The 23,499-nt window shown below is 40.8% G+C and overlaps 1 protein-coding gene across 5 annotated transcripts in view; it reads left to right on the top strand.

Moving 5' to 3' along the window:
* The window catches only part of MYLK (myosin light chain kinase), a 175,638-nt gene that overhangs the window by 139,129 nt on the left and 13,010 nt on the right, over positions 1-23,499 (top strand). For all 5 annotated transcript variants that reach the window (XM_079992853.1, XM_079992855.1, XM_079992854.1 and 2 more), the window contains 6 exons: positions 1,367-1,520; positions 8,548-8,850; positions 11,647-11,685; positions 11,772-11,865; positions 13,834-14,037; positions 22,256-22,473. In XM_079992853.1, coding sequence (XP_079848979.1) covers positions 1,367-1,520; positions 8,548-8,850; positions 11,647-11,685; positions 11,772-11,865; positions 13,834-14,037; positions 22,256-22,473 — 1,012 coding nt within the window. The remainder of the gene's footprint in view (positions 1-1,366; positions 1,521-8,547; positions 8,851-11,646; positions 11,686-11,771; positions 11,866-13,833; positions 14,038-22,255; positions 22,474-23,499) is intronic.

Below are 23,499 nucleotides of genomic sequence, written 5' to 3'. Positions count from 1 at the left end.
CACTCAATACCTTTTCAAGATTTTCTACGTTTTGCTGATCATACCAGATGTAGCTAAATTCCATAGATGACTGTGTCCATACTACAATCATGTGGACCGAGGGAATCCTTTGGTGACAAATTCATCACATTAAAAAATTATTATCTAGACTGTACAATTTCTTGATAGCAATTCCAAGAATGGTGTGTGATTCACATGTTTACATTTCTTCCATTGCACAGAACTAAAGGAGTCTGAACTTCACGTTAAAGTTTGCCGAACACTAGTTAAAAAAATGTGATAAAGACAAAACAAAGCCTGTTGAGAACTGAAATCCTCCTGAGATCTTGTGAATTTATTACTACTCCTACAGGATCAGCTACAGGAAGCTAGCTTTTGCAGTCCTTTGCCAGAATAGACTTTGTTACTAAGACTTTCATGGTTTTTTTGTTGTCTCAAAATGTACAGCAGGACATGCCAAACTAAATAGCCTTCATTTTTAATGAAACTCTGGATGAGCTGGAGCAACTCTTATCTAACAGGAAGTGGAGGGGAGGATACTGGCACTATTATCTATTCTCATATTTAGAACAGACTGTGCTGCTTTTAAAAAAATTAAGTATCTAACCTCTTGCTTGCCCTTATTGACTAAACTTCATGAAAATCAAGTTCTAAGTATTCTTGACATTTTTGACCATGACTCTCATCTTAGCTTCATAGAATTGTAGAGTTGGAAGGGATCCTGAGGGTCATCTAGTCCAAGCCCCTGCTATGCAGGGATCTCAACTAAAACATCCATGACAGACAGCTATACAATCTCTCTTTAAAAACCTCCAATGAAAGAGAGTTCCCCACCTTCCAAGGGAGCTCATTCCATTGTAGAACAGCTCTTACTGTCAGAAAGTTCTTCCTGGTGTTTAGTTGGACTCTCTGTTCTGGTAACTTGAATCCATTGGTTCAGGTCTTAGCCTCCAGAGCAGAAGAAACCAAGCTTGCTCCGTCTTCCATGTGATAGCCCTGTAGAGATTTAAAGAAATTCGTGGCTAGTCTTGCTGTTTGTTAGTTATAATTCATTTCTGTAAAATGGGTACAATGTTTTGCATGTACCCACTTTGATGACTGAAATAACCATTTTACACAATAAATAATTTTCCACAGTTTTATTACTTAGAACATACAGTATTATAGGAACTGCTTGACTGGTGACCTAGGCAACTAGAAAGGGGTCTAAGAGAGCAAACAGAAGGGTGATATCAAGGGATAAGACAGATTGATGAGTCCTGCCAAACATACGTGCCCCACTTCTTTAGTGTTTGGCAATTCCTTAAATTGACTTTAAATTATATTTTCAAAATGCCTGCCTTTACCTATCTCTTTAATTTGGCAGATCCAAGAGAGTGAACACATCAAAATTGAGAATGCTGAGAACAGCAGTAAGCTAACTATCTCCTCCACTAAGCAGGAACATTGTGGATGTTATACTTTAGTAGTAGAAAACAAACTGGGCAGCAGACAAGCCCAGGTTAACCTCACCATTGTAGGTAAGTAAACTGGATTATTATTTTTGTAGTTGATGTTGATAAGTGACCTGGGCTCCTCAAACTTGAATCAATGCAATTAATTATGGAGGAAAACAATGAATTATTATTTTGCATATTTTTGGAATCAGTTTATGCCCTAGTTTGTGTCCTTTTTTGGTTGGAGAACTGCATCACAGAATTGAGAGAAGTGTAAATATTGTGAGATAACTGAGTTTCAGTTTGCGCGTTTCAAGAAATGTGAATTGAGCAGGTTTGTATTAAAATGTGAACTGAACAAAATTTATTCCCTATTCTTAGTGGTAAAAATGAGAAGAAATATATTCTTCCTTCAATAATTTGCAAGGTCACTTATAATTGAGTAATACAAATTGTAATCTTGATAATTAATGATTGATAGCACTAGGTCTGATATTGTAAAGACATTTGTCTAGTTAAAGGCTCTGATTTTTACCTCATTCTTGGCAGTCAAAAACCTGCTCTGGAAAGGGTCAGAAATGTGAGTTGTTTTCAGGATACATTTTCCATACCCACTAGGATCTAAATGCATGTCACCTGGGTTTTTTAACCTAAAAATTAGCAGTATGAGAGCTACATATAGGTATAGTGGAAAGTCCTTCTGTTGGGGAAAGAGATACATTTAGCATGCCAGGGAAAGTTCAAGCCTTCGTTTAGAATCAGTAGACCATCTAACTGTTATATAAGAAGTAATAATACACTGTTGAATCTGTGCATGAGATCACTCTTATTAGGGAATCCCTGCTTAAAAAGACTAAATGTAAGCAATTGCTGTGATCAGGCAATCGCCTAAGCAGTCATCTTGAGAGAAGACCAGTTAACATCATCTCATAATATTAGGTGCTTCTCTTTCCAATGCACACCAAAGCCTTTGAAGGTCTAATAATATGTCTTATGGGATGACTCGGGATATTACCAGTTCTTAATTACCAGTTCTTACTGTGGTAACAAATACAGGTGGGTTAAATAGCCTCAAATTAACTTTTATCTCTGTACTTGCATAGAGGAAGATATGTTAACCAAATCCTCACCAGTGCTACAGCTAACATATGTATGTCTTTCAACTGACATTAAAAAACCTAATTTGCCGCTTTGAACAGACGAGTAGATATAATTGCCTAGCTAAAAAAAAGCCCAATTCTGCCTAATGAATTTGACCTGATGATAGATACTGGAACCAGAAAAAGAAAGATACCAGTGATAAAGGCTGACCATCACACTATTAATTGTTATCTAATCATCTATAGTTTTTAAAGTGTTACTGGTGGTTTTGAAGGCGTTAACTCAGGGGTCTGCAAACTTTTTCAGCCGTGGACCGGTCCCTCAGACCATGTGGTGGGCCAGACTATATTTGCGGGGGGGGGGTGTGGAACGAATTCCTGTGCCCCACAAATAACCCAGAGATGCATTTTAAATAAAAGCACACATTCTGCTCATGTAAAAACACAAGGCAGGCCCCACAAATAACCCAGAGATGCATTTTAATTAAAAGGACACATTCTACTCATGTAAAAACACACTGATTCTCGGACCATCCACAGGCCGGATTGAGAAGGCAATTGGGCTGCATCTGGCCCATGAGCCTTAGGTTGCCTACCCCTACCTTAACTGATACATGTATGGCCAAATCATATTTAGGGTCTTAATGTATTTTACTCCTAAGTGCTACTTCCCCCCTCCCCCATAAAGGCAGATATACACACCACAGCCTTATACAGAACCCAGAAGGCAATTAGCATATACAATCCCGAAAATATAAGCTTCTATATAAAAAGATGAAGTCTATAGCGCTCATTGTTGTGCAGAAGAGATAATGGGCACAATCTACTCCTGGTTGTGGGAAAAAGCAGAGCCTGTAAGTTCTAGAAGCAACAACACAAGCAGCACGATCACTGTGGTGTATTGAAATGACACACAGAAGCTCTCATGGAGGATTAAAAGTGGAAGTTCATTGAAGTCAGTATATTGAGAGAAACTGTTGTTTTATGAGGGGAAAGTTCTTTTCACTGAAGAACTTGATAGCTATGTAAAGATGGATCTTTTTTAAAAAAAAGAAAAGAGTTGCCCTTTCCCCCTTCCCATGTTTATGCTAAAGATAGAATTCATCAACATCTATACAGAATAATGCTTTTAAATTACAGCCCATTTCCCCCCTTGGAAATATAAGCTGCATGGTACTTTTTTTTTCTAATGAAAGCAGAGCAGTTTACAGTCAGTCAGTCACACACACACACACACACACACACACATGCCCTGAGAGCGGTAACATAGAGTTCAGTTATGGCCTTTTATGGTTTCATTTTTCTCCCGCAGATGAATCTCAAGTGCAGTCTTTGCCAGCAATGTCGGCATGGACATCATCCAGCAGGCTTTAGCAGTATATTAAATACCTTCTGTGGCTAAACAGCCTAGCCCATGGAAAGGAATTAATTGTTGCTTTATGTCTGCTCTTCATCTGGCAGGCAAATATCACAATAGCTAATAATAGTGTGGAATGGTAATATGATAACTCAAATTAAAGTAGCCAAGGTATCTAAAGAGGACTACCTTGAGTGTGGTGTTTCCTTTCTGAAGCAAAACTTGCCTCCTGATACAGAGTCCCCGAGTTGAAGACACCCAGTCAGCAATCATGGCAGTTGGGACTTGGGAAGCTGTAAGCCAAAGAAGCAATAGCTTCTAAGTTAAAAAGGGAAGATATAGGAAAGAAGTCCCACTAGCTGTATTATTAAATAACTTGTATGTCTCTTATCTCCCAAACCATATCTGAGGATCCCTGTAAGAAGCATTTCATTTTATCCGAGCCAGTGTAAGCATGCAAAGAAGCATTCAGTACAGCACTCATGAGACTTGCACATATATGCTTTGAAAGTGCCCTCTGATCCAATGGTCCCTGCACATGTGAAACTGGTACATCAGAGAGAGAGAGAGAGAGAGTGTTGACACCTAGTCTTTTACACCGTATTTTTTGCCCTGTAGGACGCACTTTTTCCCCTCCAAAAATAAAGGGGAAATGTGTGTGCGTCCTATGGGGTGAATGTAGGCTTTCGCTGAAGCATGGAGAGTGAGAGGGGTCGGTGCGCACCGACCCCTCTTGCTCTCCAGGCTTCAGGAAGCTATCCACAAGCCTTGGGAGCCCGCAGGAGTTCCCGCCAGGCTCCCAAGGCTTGCGGACAGCAGCCTGCAGCCCGAAACCTGGGGAACGCAGCGGAGCGTGCCCCAGGCTTCGGGGAGCTCTCCGCAAGCCATGGGAGCCCAACGGGAAGTCGTGCCAGTCTCCCAAGGCTTGCGGAGAGCTGCCTGCATCCCGAAGCCTGGGGCGCACTGAGTAGCGCGCCCCGGGCTTTGGGCAGATATCCACAAGCCTGGGGAGACCGGCGCGACTTCCCGCTGGGCTCCCTAGGCTTGCGGATAGCAGCCTGTTCTGGGGGCTGGGGTCGGGGAAGCTTGGGCTTCCCCAGCCCCGCGCCTGGGGGGGAAATAATTTTTTTTCTTTATTTACCCCCCCCCCCAAAAAAAAAACTAGCTGCGCCCTATGGGCCGGTGCGCCCTATGGGGCAAAAAATACAGTAATTTATAATAATCATAATAATTTATTATTTATACCCCGCCCATCTGGCTGAGTTTCCCCAGCCACTCTGGGTGGCTTCCAACCGACTATTAAAAACACAATACAGTATCAAACATTAAAAACTTCCCTAAACAGGGCCACCTTCAGATGTCTTTTAAAAGTAAGATAGTTGCTTATTGCCTTGACATCTGCCGGGAGGGCATTCCACAGGGCAGGCTCCACTACTGAGAAGGCCCTCTGCCTGATTCTCTGTAACCTCACTTCTCACAGCGAGGGAACTGCTAGAAGGCCCTTGGCGCTGGACCTCAGTGTCCGGGCTGAACAATGGGGGTGGAGACGTTCCTTCAAGTATACAGGACCAAGGCCGTTTGGGGCTTTAAACACCAAGTTCCATGAGATATACAAGACTACAGTGAAAGGCCTGTGCATGTATACACTCCGCAGACACACTCACTCACACACACACACACCTGCCTCATAGTTCTATAAAGAAAAACATCTTAAAAACATTTTACCATCTGCATCTGGATAATTTTACTTGGTGCTGAGGCTTTGTGCTCTATATTAAAGAGAGGTAACAATATGGTGCATATTAATAGGACGGTACAAGACTACTTAAATATAGCTTTAAATTCAAAAGTTGATTTTGGATCTTAGTCCTACATATCTAATCAGTTCATACCGAAGAATAAGTAAACATCCGTTCTCTTTCAGCAGAAGGCAGAGATCCACTGGTTGTTTCAAGTCTGTTAGTACTCAACCGCAATACAAATTAGTCACAATAATAGTGGCCATAATACATCCATTTGCTTGCAGTGTTTGCAGATGTAATGATTTGTCCCTGTACTTGAAGTTGTTATGAAATGTGATTGCAGGAATAGTTAGTGGGACATACATTATTTTTGGTCAAAAGCACAATGCCCTCTCTCAACTGCTTTTTAGATTGTCAAGAGGGAGCCAGGTTCCCACACACAAGTCTCTGCTGAATGCCTACACTTTGGCCTATAGTCAGTAAGACTGGTGTTGCCCTCCCTGCTCAGATGCTGAGAAAGAGACTTTGAAAGACTCTGCATGTTGAAAATGAAAGGTTGGACCATAAGGTTCTAAGCAAATACGAAATTATCCATGAGATCAAAGATGTATCAGATTTTATCCAAAACAAAATTTCCATTGTTGTTACTATTAAAATTAAATTATATCTACATAAACAACATTTACTTAAATCAAAAACCTACCCCAAAATAGGTTTTTGTATAATATTTACAGAGTTTCTTGTTACAAAATCAAATAAACAAATACCACTTTTGATTGCACATGTTCAGTCTCTGGGCTCAGCTACATTCAGGCAATTACCGATATATTGTTATAACTGTGTTATAAACATGCCATTTCAACACCGCCATTTCAACACATAACAATTCAGTTACAAGTCCAATTAAAAAGAATAACTGCTGCTATTGGCTCAAGAGACTGTGCAACTGAGCCATTACTTAGTAAATATGTTTAGGATTGTTGTGTTCAGCACTAGTGAAATAGAGGCTTTCCCACAAATATGCAAACATCTTTTTCTGTTTTTGGAAAAAACTCTTAGTTGTTGTTTTTCCAAAAAGGAAGTTTGGCATCGTGATAGGTTGCCCTTCCATCTCTGGGTGATCTTTACTGCTCACATACTTGACTAATGGATATGTCCTGATCTTAAATTAATTTTCCTGTGTTTGCCTCATTACTTTCCAGTGTGCATCTGTCTACTACTTCAGTTTTTATCCCCCTTCAGAGTTACTGTCTATATTCTCTCCTTTTACCTTTCCTCACTGTTTTTACTTTGTCTTTCAACTTTATAATTATTGTTGTCCCTTTGGTTCAGTCATAAATGGTTTATTTCATTGAACTCAGTGGACTGTGTGGCAAGCAGTGGATTCTGACCCTTATTTTTTAAGATCAGTTCTGAGAAAAGATTCTTTTGAGGCATATAGCATCCATATGCAATGTTAGAATTAGTTTTGAATTCACCAACTCGGTGCCCTCAAGATGTGCTGATTGGGGTTGATGGGAGATGTATGAAGTTGAAGGGCACCAGGTTGGCAAAGTCTGTTTAGAGAAAAGCCAAATATACCTTTTTGTACCTCAGGAGAAACAAGACAATCTATTACGTGAATTATTCTAGAGTATTCTCATTAATAAAGGACGCAGGTGGCGCTGTGGGTTAAAGCCTCAGCGCCTAGGACTTGCCGATCGAAAGGTCAGCGGTTCGAATCCCTGCGGCGGGGTGCGCTCCCGCTGCTCGGTCCCAGCGCCTGCCAACCTAGCAGTTCGAAAGCACCTCCGGGTGCAAGTAGATAAATAGGGACCGCTTACCAGCGGGAAGGTAAACGGCGTTTCCGTGTGCGGCTCTGGCTCGCCAGAGCAGCGATGTCACGCTGGCCACGTGACCCGGAAGTGTCTCCGGACAGCGCTGGCCCCCGGCCTCTTGAGTGAGATGGGCGCACAACCCCAGAGTCTGTCAAGACTGGCCCGTACGGGCAGGGGTACCTTTACCTTTACCTTTACCTTTACCTTATTCTCATTAAACTTATTAAATGTTTTCTAGTGTAGGTGAGTTGTGAATTACAGTAATCATCAAAGAGTAGACTATTGTTCCAGGACCTTAGGTGTCTGAGTACCTGGGCTCCTAAAAACATAATACTGGCATTATTTCGGCTCTGTTGTACAATGTTGGCTCCTGCTCTTGGGGTGAGACCTTTGTATAGCAACAACAACTCTGTTTAGCTAACGTATTCATTGTTGCCTGTATGGTCTGTTGTGGGGAAAAGCTTTTGCCTAGCAATCTTAAATCTCTGTACCTTACGCTAGAAAAGCCAGACTTAAAGCAACATAGTGCGACATGATCTCTGTATGCAGCATATATATTAATGTAGCATGCTAGCCCTATAGCAGTAAGAATTCTGTACCCAGGAAGACAAAACACTTTCTGCTACTGGCTCTTGCTGCCTTCTAAACCAGGATGACCAACGAGAAGTGCCAGGTAGCAAATAGTGCTGTTGGATCCATGGTTCAAATTAGTGATGGGTGAAGGATTAGGCTAACAAAACTATAATTTTCAGGTCCAGCTATAAATTCTTAACCCATACCATACCCTGGTGTTTGTTGCACTATATGATGGCTGCAAGATGTGTACAAAGCAGGGGAAGCGGTGGTCCTCCAGATTGTTGGTAGGGGAACATGCCTCCCATGTTGACTGAGGCTTGTGGGAATCAGTGTTCAACAACATTTGGAGGGCCACAGCTTTCCCATCTCTCACATAGAGCATGTGAAGCAGGATAATCAGCAGGAGTACTCAGAGTCCACTTGCGGAGTCAGTGCCTGTCTGTAAGAGAGAGAAATAGGAGAATGTCTTTGTCGGCATATAACACATTTTTATGTGTGTCCCCCCCCCCCCATCTGTAGATAAACCTGATCCTCCAGCAGGAACGCCTTGTGCTTCAGACATAAGGAGTTCTTCCCTCACCCTCTCATGGTACGGTTCTTCATACGATGGTGGAAGCGCAGTGCAGTCCTACACTGTGGAAATCTGGAATACAGCGGACAAGAAATGGACTGATCTCACTACATGCCGCAGCACTTCTTACAATGTCCAGGACCTGCTGGCTGACAGAGAGTACAAATTCAGGGTGCGAGCTGCTAACGTGTATGGGATAAGTGAGCCAAGTCATGAATCTGAGCTAGTAAAAGTGGGAGACAAGCAAGAAGGTAAGTTTGTTGTCACTTGAAATTTATGTTTAATTATGATAGTATATACCATTTGGTTTTTACTTTGGCAGCTTTTATGTGTAGATCACCTTTTTCTTCTTAATCTGGGGACTGGGTGCCAGACTGGATAGTACACACAAGATAACTGAGTATTTATGCTCTTGCATCTCCCCATGGTCCAGTTGGTTAGAAGATCTGGGTGGCTTTATAAAACGTAGGATTAAAAGAATTGAAAAAGTGAGTGTGCATGTATATGTATGATAATATTTCATAATCCGCTTCGGCATTTTGGAAAGACTGTTTACCAAAAAGAGGAAAAAAGCTTGCAGGCCAGATTTACCAGTTCTTGTGGTAGTGGAAGCTAGTGCAACGAGTCCTTTTAGTATAACAGGACTTCCCCTCCCTCCTCCCCCACATGGCCTCTCCAGATCTGCTTGGGAGGGTCAGGAAAACCCTCAGAACAGCACACAGGGTGGGGCAGGGGGAGGAAAAGGGAGATAGTTCTATCTGGCAAGCAGCAATGTTTTGCACAACATTGAATTCCACTCTGTCTTGGAGTTATGTACAGTAGTGCCTCGCAAGACGAAATTAATCCGTTCCGTGAGGCTCTTCGTATAGCGGTTTTTTCGTCTTGCGAAGCAAGCCCATTGACAGCTTAGTGGATTAGCGCTATTAGCGGTTTAGCGGCTTTTAGCGGATCAGCTGATAAGCGGCTTAGGGCTTAGGAAAAAGGGGGGGGGAGGGAAAAAACCCCGCAGGAACTCGCAAGACATTTTCGTCTTGCAAAGCAAGCCCATAGGGAAATTCGTTTTGCGAAGCGCCTCCAAAACGGAAAACCCTTTCGTTTAGCGGGTTTTCCGTCTTGCGAGGCGTTCGTCTTGCGGGGCACCACTGTATTCTAATTGAATCCCAGTTTCTGACATCCTATTGTTGCTGTAATGGTGTAGTACAGAAGGGCAGGTGAACCATGAACTGTGACCTGGAAATTCCTGGTTCAGATCCTAGCTCAGCCACAAGCTCCACATGTAGCTGCTTGGAGTGGGGGCATAGTGACTGAGCCAGGCATGTTTCTCTTGTGAGGCCGTTCTGTAATTCTGGTACCCTTTTATCCTTACAACCATCATGTAAAGGTGAGTCAGAATTATTATCTCCTGTTGCAGATGGGGCTCTAAGGCTGATTGGCCACACATTAAAAATCACTGTGGCACAAGCTTTTCTAGGCCATTTCATCATTGTCTCTGGTTCCCAGAAGCTTGTGGTACAATAAAACGATAGCTTTTAAGGTGTCAGAAATCACAGCAAAGAATCAACTGCAATAGGCTAACATGGCTACCAATCTAGAGGCTGTGTGCACACTATACCCTCAAAATAAATTTGAAGCACATTCTTTCCCTCAAAGAATTCTGGACTCTTTGGTTTGGCAAGGGTTTCCGGGAAATGTAACTCTATGAGGGGTTAACTACAGTGACCAGAATTATTTGAGGGAAAGAAAGGGTATCGTGTGCATGCTATGAGTTGTTTTATTCAGTGCTCATGCTGCCCTTTACAATAACAGATTAACATTAGTAGGGCTACCTCTTCCTTCAACTGTCCTACAAGCCATTTTAACAGGCCTTCCTATTCACCCCTCCTTTTCTGGAGGTTCTTGCTCTTGCCTTCCTGAGCACAGATTGCTGGACTAGTTAAAAAAGGAGGGAAAATGAACCACAAGTCTCTCTTTCACTGCACCCCTGCTTCACATGTCTCCATTAGTGAGGAAGAAAGCATGGTGCTGCTACAGATGCCAAATTGTGGGGAGGGGAAGTACTTTCCTCATACAGAAAGGCCCTGAAGGCTAGAAAGTTACTATATGTATTATTTTGCCCTAATGTTTTCCATTCCTAAAGACAACCTCTGTAAAAGAGAGGCCAATATAGCACAAGTCATATCCCAGACGTCCACATGTTCCAAGAGTGGAATTAATGGGGGGTCTTGTGAATTTCTTGCTACTGATGAATAGGGTTTTTCCTAAGAGCCATGTATGGCATTGGAAGGTTCAGCTTCAGTTTTTAAAAGAGAGATAGTTGAGAGTTAGGTGACGGCCCTTCCCCCAGTTTTCTTGCATTCAGTCCATGAAGAATGGATTATGTGTTCCAATTCCCTCTTCCTGTTTTTAAGTATGTTCTATATATAGTACTTTGTAGGTTTAATTTACTTTGGCATAACCACAAAGAGTTCATAATATTATTCTAGAGTAAAATAATAGAATAAAATAACAATGCAATCGTTGAGAGCTATATGATATTATTAACGTCAGCTCCTAAGCACATAGGATTTATCCAGCTTCTGTTCATTTAGGATTTCAATGGAGGGACATCACACTGATCATCAGAATTCTCCTCTCTTATATGCACTCAATATAAGTAGAGATTTTCCCTCAAAGAGAGAATGGAGCAGAAAATCCGGAAAGTGGCAGCTGGGTGGCAGTACCCATTTCACTATACTGTGATGGCCCCTCTCTTTCACTGGAGGAAGAATGTCCATTTAAGCCTCCCTAATTCTGTATTTTGCAGTGGGACATATACATGAAAGGAAACACAGTTAAAATAAATTTAAATAACCTAAAGGAGCAGGACATGATTCAACAATGGGCCTTGGCAGTTGCCCATGCATGCCAGTTGCTGATGTCATCCCTGTAGCCTTGTCGAGAGACGAGGAACTCACATACAGAATTCAACTTTTAATCCTTAAAGGGGGGAATAAAGATGGCATGAGAAGGCATTCTTTATAGACATATACATTTATATTTGGTTATAGGTCCCAAAGAAGAAGAAGAAGCTGAAGGATCTGATGATGGTAAGAAATTGCTCTTTTACCATACTATGTTTGCAGTGCGTGGGCCTCCTCGTAATCAGATGTGTTTTTTCCCTGCCAACTTCTAGAAGAGAAGGAAACAGAATTTGACTATCGGACAGTGACTATCAATACAGAACAAAAAGTTTCAGACTCCTACAATGTTGAAGAAAGACTGGGATCGTAAGTGTAGCAATATGCATTTTCTTCTAAGCATGTTTTCTTGACAGTTAACTTCCATCAAAATCAATGTGGCTGCGCTTCAGAGAAAATACGTTTAGGATGTGAAACATACCATGATTTCTTTCTGAGAAATGTACCACACAGAACATAGCTTTTCCATACTCCCACCCCAGAAATACCATTTGGCTATTCTAAACCCCACCCCACTCCAGTTTATTTTTCTGGTTCCACCACTGGTGGTTCTTTCTAAAGTGGTACCTCAGGTTACAGAGGCTTCAGGTTACAGAAGCTTCAGGTTACAGACTCTGCTAATCCAGAAATAGTACCTCGGGTTAAGAACTTTGCTTCAGGATGAGAACAGAAATCGTGTGGCAGCGGCAGGGGGCCCCATTAGCCAAAGTGTTACCTCAGGTTAAGAACAGTTTCCGGTTAAGAACGGACCTCCAGAACGAATTAAGTTCTTAACCCGAGGTATAGTCTAACCTTGTGAATGAGTTCCTAGATGGTTTCAAAATTGCCTGTGTTGAAGAGAGTACTCAAGGCTTACAAATATATAAAACCAATTTAATTTGTGTTTGACTGAACAGCACTGTGCAATTATTACGGTTTCGTTATAACTACTAGAGATTACGAGATTCAGCCTTTTGCCTTGCCTTTAGGAGAGATTCCTTGCTGCTAGTGGTTATAATCCCCAAAATATATGAGCTATGATGATACTGCTCAGTGAAGGCCAGTTGTAAATCACTGAAAATTGCCTCCTTCCAAGGCCCTTCCATTTGCAGAAGTGCAACTTTGGATCTAACCCATTAAAATAAAACACTGTAAGACAAAACCAGCCCACTTCCCTATACACATCTGAAACAGAACAGCCATAGTTAGTGCACCAAATGAAGGAGCTTCAGAGCTGGGTACAATACTTGTGAAGGTTTTGTCCAGTATATCAATCTTCTTAACTTGATATGGAGCAGGACCTCAGCTGACTTTCTAAGATCATAGGTAGGTCCATACAAGAGAAGGTGGTCTCTAAAAGTAATGAGATCCCAGGTGTATCTCATTTGGCATCTTATAAACTAGGTGCAGGAAACTACAGTTCCCTTCAGTTGCAGCAAACATTACCAATAGCCAGGGGGTGATGGGAGTTATAGTCCAGGTTTTATGGAGGGCCAGAGGTTCCCCACACCTGTTCTAATGCTTTCTCCAGACATAGCCCAATGCAAGTAAATAAATAGATTTCCCACAGAATCAAACCAACATATGAATTAGAATTAGTTTTGCTAATATGGGGAGGGACCATTGCTCAGTGGGAGACCACATGCTTTGCTTGCTGAATGTCCCAGATTCAGTCCCTAGTGTTTCAGTTAGAATGAGCAGGGAACAGGTGATTGGGAAGATCTTTCCTGAGACCTTAGTGAGCTGCTGCAAGAGTAGATAAGACAGAGCTGCAGAGTTACTGGTACGGAGTCTCAGTGGTGACTCATGTCCATTGGGGCTAGTGGGACAGAAGGCAGGGAGCCCAAACATGGAGCCAGAGCCAAAGAAAGGTGGATCCAACTATTTCTACTTTTGTCCGCAACATTCTCCCCACTAAGTTTTACAAGGGTAGCACTAACAAGCAGTGCCACTCCCTTGATTGGTTGTAAAAAAAGCAGGCAGGCAGGTGGAGGCTGGCTCAGGGCAGACTGAGTTTAGTAGGGCAGTGCACCATTTCTCCTAATGGACCAGCCACCACTTCTTTGTATAAGGCAGCTTCCTATGTTCCTCTGTATTGCACCATACACCCTAAAATATGTGTTTGTGTGTGACTCAGGGCATTTGGTCTAAAACACAGCAAGTCCTATCTTCTGAGTTCAAGGTCACATTAATCATTCCAGGACATCAAAAAAGCATGTTCTAATGTTTTCAGGCTGTGTTGTATGCTGACCCTCAGACATTGAAATAGCTTAATGTGGATTCCTCTGTATTTTGCAGGGGAAAATTTGGACAAGTCTTCAGACTTGTTGAGAAGAAAACTGGAAAAGTTTGGGCAGGAAAGTTTTTTAAAGCATATTCAGCTAAGGATAAAGAAAACATAAGGCAAGAAATCAGCATTATGAACTGTTTGCACCATCCAAAACTCGTTCAGTGTGTAGATGCCTTCGAAGAGAAAGCAAACATTGTCATGGTCTTGGAACTGTGAGTATAAATTAGACTATTGTTACTTTCCCATAACAATGTTATTTTTTAAAAATCTAACGAAGGCCTCCTAGGTCTCTTAACATATCTGCAAGTTCTTCTTCCTTTGTTCTTCACAGTTTTCTCATTACAGTGGTACCTCGAGTTACAGACGCTTCAGGTTACAGACACCGCTAACCCAGAAATAGTACCTCGGGTTAAGAACTTTGTTTCAGGATGAGAACAGAAATCACGCGGCTGCAGCGCAACGGCAGTGGGAGGCCCCATTAGCTAAAGTGGTACCTCAGGTTAAGAACAGTTTCAGATTAAGAATGGACCTCTGGAAAGAATTAAGTTCTTAACCCGAGGTACCACTGTGGTCAGATATTGCGTTCTTCACTGATACACCCTTTAAAAATCAGATAAACTTGAATTTGCTAAGAACCACCACTAGGAATACTTATATCTTGCATTTTGCAAGTATGGCTGCATATCAGTGGTGATCAATATGGTAAGAAGATGGCATGAGTTAATTCCCTCTGGAACCACACATGCACCCTCTACAACCATGAAGAATTCACACTAGAGGGAGATGGTATTATACTGGAAGCTCTCCTTAGCCTTGCAATCTCCTTTCTATAGGCAGTCTACAAATCCTTTCTCTGCCAAATCTGAAAGTTAAGGAGGTTTTTGCCTTGGCAATGTTTTTCAGGCTTCTTTTTCAACTACTTCCCATACTCACTCTCCTTACTGCCTCCAGCTAGCATGAATCCATTTTCCCAGCCAGGAGCAGCGGAATTAACAAGGATAATTAAAGATGATCATTTGAAATGTTGCATGTCTACAGGACAGATCTGTCGCAAGATGCCAGTAGATTAGGGATGTTGCTAGAGTACAACTCCCATTATCCCTTACCATTGGCCATGCTGGCTGGGGCTGATGGGAGCAGAAGTCCAACATCCTCTGCGGTGCAGAATTACTGCTGCTAAATGATACCCCAGCATTTTCCATTTTCTGCTAATCCTCTACATTATGGGCCTCTTTGGATCAGAGTCTTTATGTCACAGCCTTTTTAAGCTGCATAACTTGATATCCACATGTTTCTCATTATTATTATTTTTAAATAATATTTATTAGCAGTTTAAAGATTACAAAAGAAAAGAAAAAGAGTTAAACAATACAATACAATACAATACAATACAATACAATACAATACAATACAATACAATATAATACAATACAAAAACACCACACAACCCAAACCCTAAAACATTGAATCAACCAAACCAAACAAAAACAATTAAAAACACATCCAATAATTTCGATATCATAACTTTCGTTCACTTGTTTCAGCGACCTCCTCACACCTCCCTTTTTGTATTCCACTTCAATTAACTGTTTCAGCAATTCCTTTCCATCTTCCTCTGTTTTCTGTCCTGTGATTTAACTTAACATATTCTAACCTTGTTTTTTCCCTTTAATACATTTACAATCTGTCTGTACCTAATTCCTTATAACATTTCTGCTAAAGCCATATAACTTCATTCCATCGTTTTTCTAACATTCATTAATTTTACAATATTTCTGTAAATAATCTTTAAACTTTTTCCAGTCTTCTTCCACCGACTCTTCTCCCTGGTCTCGGATTCTGCCAGTCATTTCTGCCAGTTCCATATAGTCCATAAACTTCATCTGCCATTCTTCCCGGGTGGGTAAATCTTGTGTCTTCCAATACTTCGCGATGAGTATTCTTGCTGCTGTTGTTGCATACATAAAGAAAGTTCTGTCCTTCTTTGGCAGCAATTGGCCGACCATGCCCAGGAGAAAGGCCTCTGGTTTCTTAAGGAAGGTATATTTGAGTACCTTTTTCATTTCATTATAAATCATCTCCCAGAATGTCTTAATTCTTGGGCATGTCCACCAAAGGTGAAAGAATGTACCTTCAATCTCATTACATTTCCAACATTTATTTTCGGGCAAATGGTAAATTTTTGCAAGCTTGACTGGTGTCATGTACCACCTATAAATCATTTTCATTAAATTCTCTCTTAGGGCATTACATGCCGTAAATTTCATACCTGTGGTCCATAACTGTTCCCAGTCAGCCATCATAATGTTATGTCCAACATCTTGTGCCCATTTAATCATAGCAGATTTCACCGTTTCATCCTGACTGTTCCATTTCAACAGCAAGTTATACATTCTTGACAAATTCTTGATTTTAGGATCTAGCAATTCTATTTCCAATTTTGATTTTTCCACCTGGAAGCCGACTTTTTTGTCCAAATTATATGCCTCCATTATTTGGTAATAATGGAGCCAATCTCGCACTTTGTTTTTTAATTTTTCAAAGCTCTGCAGTTTTACTCTGTCTCCATCTTGTTCCAAAATTTCCCAATATTTCGGCCATTTGGCCTCCATATTGAGTTTTTTCTGTGCCTTCGCTTCCATTGGTGACAACCATCTTGGGGTTTTATTTTCTAACAAATCCTTATATCTTATCCAAACATTAAACAGTGCTTTTCTAACAATATGGTTTTTAAACGCTTTATGTGATTTTACCTTATCATACCACAAATATGCATGCCAACCAAATACATTGTTAAAACCTTCTAAATCCAGCACATCAGTGTTTTCAAGAAGCAGCCATTCTTTCAGCCAGCAAAAAGCAGCTGATTCATAGTAAAGTTTAAAGTCTGGCAGGGCAAATCCACCTCTTTCTTTAGCATCAGTTAATATCTTAAATTTTATTCAAGGCTTCTTGCCCTGCCAGACAAATCTGGAAATATCTCTCTGCCACTTCTTGAAACAATCCATCTTGTCTATAATTTGCAATGTTTGAAACAAGAACAACATCCTTGGCAATACATTCATTTTTATTGTGGCAATTCGACCTAGCAATGATAGCTTCAAATTTGACCATATTTCTAAGTCCTTTTTCACTTCAATCCAACATTTTTCATAATTATCCTTAAACAGGTTCACATTCTTGGCAGTCATATTAACCCCTAAATATTTCACTTTCTTGACCAATGTTAATCCTGTCTCCTCCTGGAACTTCTCTCTCTCATTCACAGTTAAATTTTTCTCTAAGACCTTAGTTTTCATTTTATTCAACTTGAAGCCTGCTACCTGTCCAAATTCTTGAATCAGTTCCAGTACCCTTTTGGTACTAGATTCTGGCTCCTGTAAAGTCAATACTAAGTCATCAGCAAATGCTTTCAGTTTGTACTGTTTAGCTCCCACTTGCATACCTTTAACCTCTTGGTCCTTTCTAATCATATTTAACAATACCTCCAGGACTGATATGAAAAGCAATGGAGAGATTGGGTAGCCTTGTCGTGTTCCTTTCTCAATCTTAAACTCTTCTGTCACTACATTGTTCACAATTAATTTTGCCTTTTGTTCTGAATAAATTGCACCTATACCATTTTCAAAGCCTTGACCTACCCCCATCCCCTGTAAATTCTTCTTCATAAAACTCCAAGAAATATTATCAAAAGCTTTCTCCGCGTCCACAAATATCAGAACTGCCTTATTATTAATATTCACTTGTAGTTTTTCTAAAATATTAATTATGTTCCTCATATTGCCAGACAAATGTCTGCTCGGGAGAAAGCCTGCTTGATCTTTATGGATTTCTTCTGCTAACACCTTTTTTAATCTTTTAGCCAAAATGTCTGCAAAAATTTTATAATCCACATTAAGCAGCGATATGGGGCGGTAGTTCTTAAGCTGTGTCTTTTCAATCTCTGTTTTTGGTATAAGTGCAATATAAGCTTCCTTCCACGACTCTGGTGCCTTTCTCCCTTCCAAAATTTCGTTGCAGACTTCCTTCAGTGGTTGTATTAACCATTCTTTCAAAGATTTGTAGTATCTTGAAGTCAAACCATCTGGTCCTGGAGATTTACCTAATTGCATATTCTGGATGGCCCCTTCCACCTCCTGATCCGTTATTTTATAGTTCAACATTAACTTATTTTCCTGAGAGATTGTCTGTAGTCCATTTATTTTCAAGAATCGATCAATGTCCATTTCTTTCTGCTTCTCCTGTGTATAAAGTTGTTTAAAGTACCTCTGGAAGCACTTCCTGATCTCCACTGGGTTCTCTACATTCTTTCCTTCCACTTCCAAATTCGTAATAGTATTAAGTTTTTGTCTTTTTTTCATTTGCCAAGCCAACAATTTTCCACACTTATTTGCCGATTCAAATGTCTTTTGTCTCATCTGTTTAATCTTCCATTCTATTTTCTGATTCATCATTTTCATATATTGTACTTGGTATAACTTTATCTCTTTCAGGATCTCCTGTGACTTTGGTTTTGCTCTCAGTTTCTTCTCTCCTTCCTTTATTTTCTCCAGGATTTTATCTTTTTTTTCATTTTGGGTTCTCTTCTTAATTGCATTCTGTTGTATCAAAAATCCTCTCATAACCGCTTTACTTGCGTCCCATATTACTCTTTTTTCCACTGTAGTATTCATATTTATCTCAAAATAATCTCTCAAGGTTTTTTGGGCCTTCTTGGTCACTTCTTCATTCCTAAATAAAGTATCATTCATCCTCCATCTAAAAGAACCAATTGGCGTCAATTTTAATTTCATCTTCATAGCATTATGGTCAGAGCAAGTTTTGGGGCAAATCTCCACTTTGCTGGTCTTCGGAGCCAGTTCTCTAGTTACCCATATTTGGTCAATTCTTGTCCATATCATTTTAGCCTCAGAGAAGAAAGTTCCCTCTCTTCCCAGAGGATTCTTCACTCTCCAGATATCAACTAAATCTATATTTTCAGTCATGTCAAATAAGGTTTTTGGTAGTCTACCATCTTTGGTAATTACCTGTCTCTGTGCCTTATCCATATTTGTAGACACCACTCCATTCATATCTCCCATCAAAATCATATTATAGTCCATATAATCCAACAGAGTCTCATGTAACTTCTTAAAAAATTCCGATTTTCCTTCATTTGGTGCATAAATGCCTACTATCAAGAATTTCTCTCCTTGTGATTGGATTTCAATTGCAACAAATCTTCCTTGGTCATCTTTGAATATAAATTTCGGTGATGGGCTCTCCTTTGCATAAAGAACTACACCTCTTTTTTTAACTTTATCTGATGAAATAAATTCATTGCCCAATCTTTTATTACTCAATATCTTCCTGTGTAGCCTTATCACATGTGTTTCTTGTAGGCAAATCAAGTCCAATTGTTCTTTTTTCAATAAATGAAAGACTCTCCGTCTTTTTTCCGGGGAGTTCAGTCCATTAACATTCCAACTCAATACTTGCAACGCCATGATATAATTACTCTGATTTTCCTCCAACTGCACCCAATGCTTGCTCTTCTTCTGTTAGTAGTGTTGGTGTCACGTTCACTGGGGGGTCCAGTCGAAAGGGTAATGTTGCTATATCCGCTATTCCTCTAATTGATGATCTTCTGTCCAATGCTCTTTGCTCTAGTCCTCTATCTGGTGATCTTCTATCCAATGCTCTTGGGTCTTTTCCAAGTTCCTTCTGCAGATCTTCGTGATTATACAAGAACTTTACTTTGTCTTCTACTGATCTTATTTTTATTTTCCTTCCTTTGAAACTGAAAGATAGGACTTGGGGAAATTCCCACCTGAAGATGATTTTATTCCTTCTGAATAGGGCCACCAAATCTCCATAGTTAGATCTGAGATCCAAAAGATATTTCGGGACGTCTTAAAAAATTTCTATCAGACTGTCCTTCTCCAATTCAGGTAAAGCTCTGATCCTCAGATTCGTCTGTTTTTCTTTAAGTTCAATCATAGAAAGTGTCAACTTATGGTCATCAAGTTGCCTCTGTAGGGCTGGGACTCTCTCACATGTTTCTCATTAGATCACCTTTTTTCTTGTGACAGTAGTATTTGGGAAGAAGTGACTCAGCTTGTTAATTTTCCAAAATGTTGGACCAGAAGGATCCACTGCTGTTGGTTGTTTTACTCTGTTAACAAGGGGAGGACATTGTACATACTTTTGTAAACAAAGAAATCTTTAATAAAAAATACATTAAAAAAAAATCAATGGAGCAAACTGTTAAAATAATTTTAAGCAAAAGGGTGCACACAATTCCCTTCCCTTTGTTGCCATATGTACAGGGTGCATAAAAATACAGCCCAAAAAGACATGAATCAGAGTTGGAATCCTTATTATGCAATTTCATTGCTTGAACAGAAGATGGTTGTTTATTTTTAGATTTAAACCTTGACCAAGTTGGTGATAGTGGGTAAAATAAATTATACAGTATAGGGTAAGAAAATAAAAGAAACATTCCTACTTAGCATGGAACTGGGAACTGGCAGTGCTAATGGAAAACAGGGGGAATGTATGAAGTTTGCTGGACTGCGCACAGCTTTGCACAACATTAATTTATTTTGCCTCCTGATTCTTTCCCCTTCAAAAAGAAATTAGAATAAAGTACATGATTATAAAGAATAATAAGCAGTTTAGCTGCATTAGCTTCTCACGCACTGCAGTTTCAAAGCCCTAGAATATTCCTATACCTTTGAATCTCCATATGTAAAAGGTAAAGGTAAAGGACCCCTGAACAGCTGAGTCCAGTCAAGGGCAACTATGGGGTTGTGGCGCTCATCTCACTTTCAGGCTGAGGGAGCCTGCATTTGTCCACAGACAGCTTTCTGGGTCATGTGGCCAGCATGACTAAACTGCTACTGGTGCACAGAGCACATGGAAACGCCATTTACCTTCCCGCCACAGCGGTACCTATTTATCTACTTGCACTGGCATGCTTTCGAACTGCTAGGTTGGCAGTGGTGGGAAGATGAGGCAGCCGCAGCTTCTCCTGCCTGTTCCTTTCCCAGCTTTCCTGTCCATTCCCTCCTCTACTAGTAGAAATTTACCAGAGGTCCAGTTTTCACACAGCAAGCAGGGGAGAGGGTGGTGGATGACAGGGCTGGGGAAGGAAGGAGCAAGAAACGCACGGGCTGCCTTTTCTTCTGCTACAGTAGGAAATCTAAAATAGGGGTGTAACTAATTGATTGTATTAATCCATTTAGAAACATTTAATCAACTGAAGAGGTGTAGTGATTAATCAGGCATCCTATTATTTTTCTAAAAATATCTGTTTTTAATATGCGCTTTTAAAAACTGGAGGTGGTAAGCATCATTTTAAGAGGCAATCCCACACTTAAGTTGCCTGTTGTGTCTCAAGGAAACAGAACTTGTGTATGTTTATATAAAACGATTTCATAGAATAATAGAAGTGTAGAGTTGGAATAGACTACAAGGATCATCTACTCCAACCCCATGCAATGCATGGGGCTTGAACCCACAACTCTGAGATTAAGAGTCTCATGCTCTACCGACTGAGCTATCCCAGCTTGATATGTTTTGCTTGAAAGAGTTGGAAGTTTTGTTAAATGTTTTGATAAGGAATAACTGAATAATGGCTCAGGAAACTGGAGAAAGATTAACATTGGGGGGGGTCCTTGAGGAGCTGCGGGGGAGAAATAGGAAAGAGGTGAGAGATCACTGCTGTTTCCTGAAATCAGCTGAGCAGGGCAAATTTCAGAGCCCTATGGAAGTCACTTGGGACGCAGGTGGCGCTGTGGGTTAAAGCCTCAGCGCCTAGGACTTGCCGATCGAAAGGTCGGCGGTTCGAATCCCTGAGGCGGGGTGCGCTCCCGCTGCTCAGTCCCAGCGCCTGCCAACCTAGCAGTTCGAAAGCACCTCCGGGTGCAAGTAGATAAATAGGGACCGCTTACCAGCGGGAAGGTAAACGGCGTTTCCGTGTGCGACTCTGGCTCGCCAGAGCAGCGATGTCACGCTGGCCACGTGACCCGGAAGTGTCTCCGGACAGCGCTGGCCCCTGGCCTCTTAAGTGAGATGGGCGCACAACCCCAGAGTCTGTCAAGACTGGCCCGTATGGGCAGGGGTACCTTTACCTTTACCTTTTATGGAAGTCACAGTGAAGTACCTGTGCCACCTTTTTTTTATTTGCTCTAGTGCACAGAGGGATTGCATCTTACTGGGCTCCTAGAATAAGGACCCGATAATGTGATGTTTGAGAGTAGGGGGAAAGACTGGATGAATGTTGGGGGACATATTAATGGTTCTGCATGAAACCACTCTACTGGTTCATACCCCACCATCTGTATTTTCAATCCTCCAGAATAACCCACGTGCAAACTGTCTTCATACGGAATTTTACCAAACAATAATGTTAATTTAAAAATCTTTCTCTTTTGAATTATATTTTAGTGTTTCTGGAGGCGAGCTCTTTGAGAGAATCATTGATGAGGACTTTGAGCTAACAGAGAGAGAGTGCATTAAATACATGAAACAGATCTCAGAAGGAGTACAGTATATTCATAAGCAAGGCATTGTTCATTTGGATTTGAAGCCCGAAAATATTATGTGTGTCAACAAGACTGGTACAAGAATCAAGCTGATTGACTTTGGGCTTGCACGAAGGCTAGGTAAAAACTCTTGGAACTGTTTTACTAAACTATGACCTATCTGATAGGTATTTGATTGTGTGTAGATGTCACAAGACCCAAGCATTGTATTTAATTCAGAACTTGTTATCTTCCCATATTCCATATGGTTTGAGTCGGCCTTGGAGCCAAGTCTGCAGTGATGGGCACTTCGTATGTACACTTCCTTTCCTCAGGCACACAGTGATCATATCCCAGAGTTTCCAAAAAGTTGGAAGAGCCCATGTGAAAGTCTTAGTCCACACTGTGGACTATTTGCTATTGTTTTGCTAAGTATGGTTCATTAAATATGGAAATTGGAACCCCTTTTATACATTTCCCAGCCTACCCTCCTCTTACATCCCATAGGACAATAACTGAGAGAAGCCTGTGAGCCTTTGCTCTCTGATTTTAAAGCTTTATGTGCCTTTTCGTTGTATTTTCACCAATTAAAAAAAGGAGGGGGGAAACCAGTGCAGCTAAGCTTCTATGCTTTGATGTCATTTAAATGAGTTAAGATCAGTGATCCTTTTGTGGTCAATTTCTACAGAGAATTAGTTTTCCCAGGACATGCCAAAGATAAAGCAGGATATTTTTCCTGACCTTTTTTGGTATGTTTAGAACTTGTATGTGGGGATTGTGATGCTTTCGCCTCATGTGGGGTGTCTTCTTCAAGCATTTCTTTAAAAAAAAAGCATTTTCAGAAATTGATTTGTTCTGCACCGTGCACTGAAAGGGCCAGGGCCCTTTACCAATTCTGCCATGTGCAGATGGTAATAAAATACATGGCTCTGTCTTGGTCACCAGACAATTTACATCGCCAATCAAGTCCTGGGCAGAAAATGTGGGACACTGGCCCTCATAATAAAACAGTTCAGCATAAATAAGTGTCAGTTTTTGTTTCACTGTCCACAGAATTCTGAAGCAGAATACCTCCTGCTTGAGGAATTCTCCTGGTTATTATTATTTTTTATTATTTGTTAAATTTGTATACTGTCCTATACCTGCACATCTCAGGGCAGTTCACAG

Source organism: Podarcis cretensis (assembly GCF_951804945.1).
Source record: "Podarcis cretensis genome assembly, chromosome: 1".
NCBI lineage: Eukaryota > Metazoa > Chordata > Lepidosauria > Squamata > Lacertidae > Podarcis > Podarcis cretensis.
Note: the sequence above shows the minus strand (reverse complement) of the source record. Positions and strands in the feature narration are given on the sequence as shown.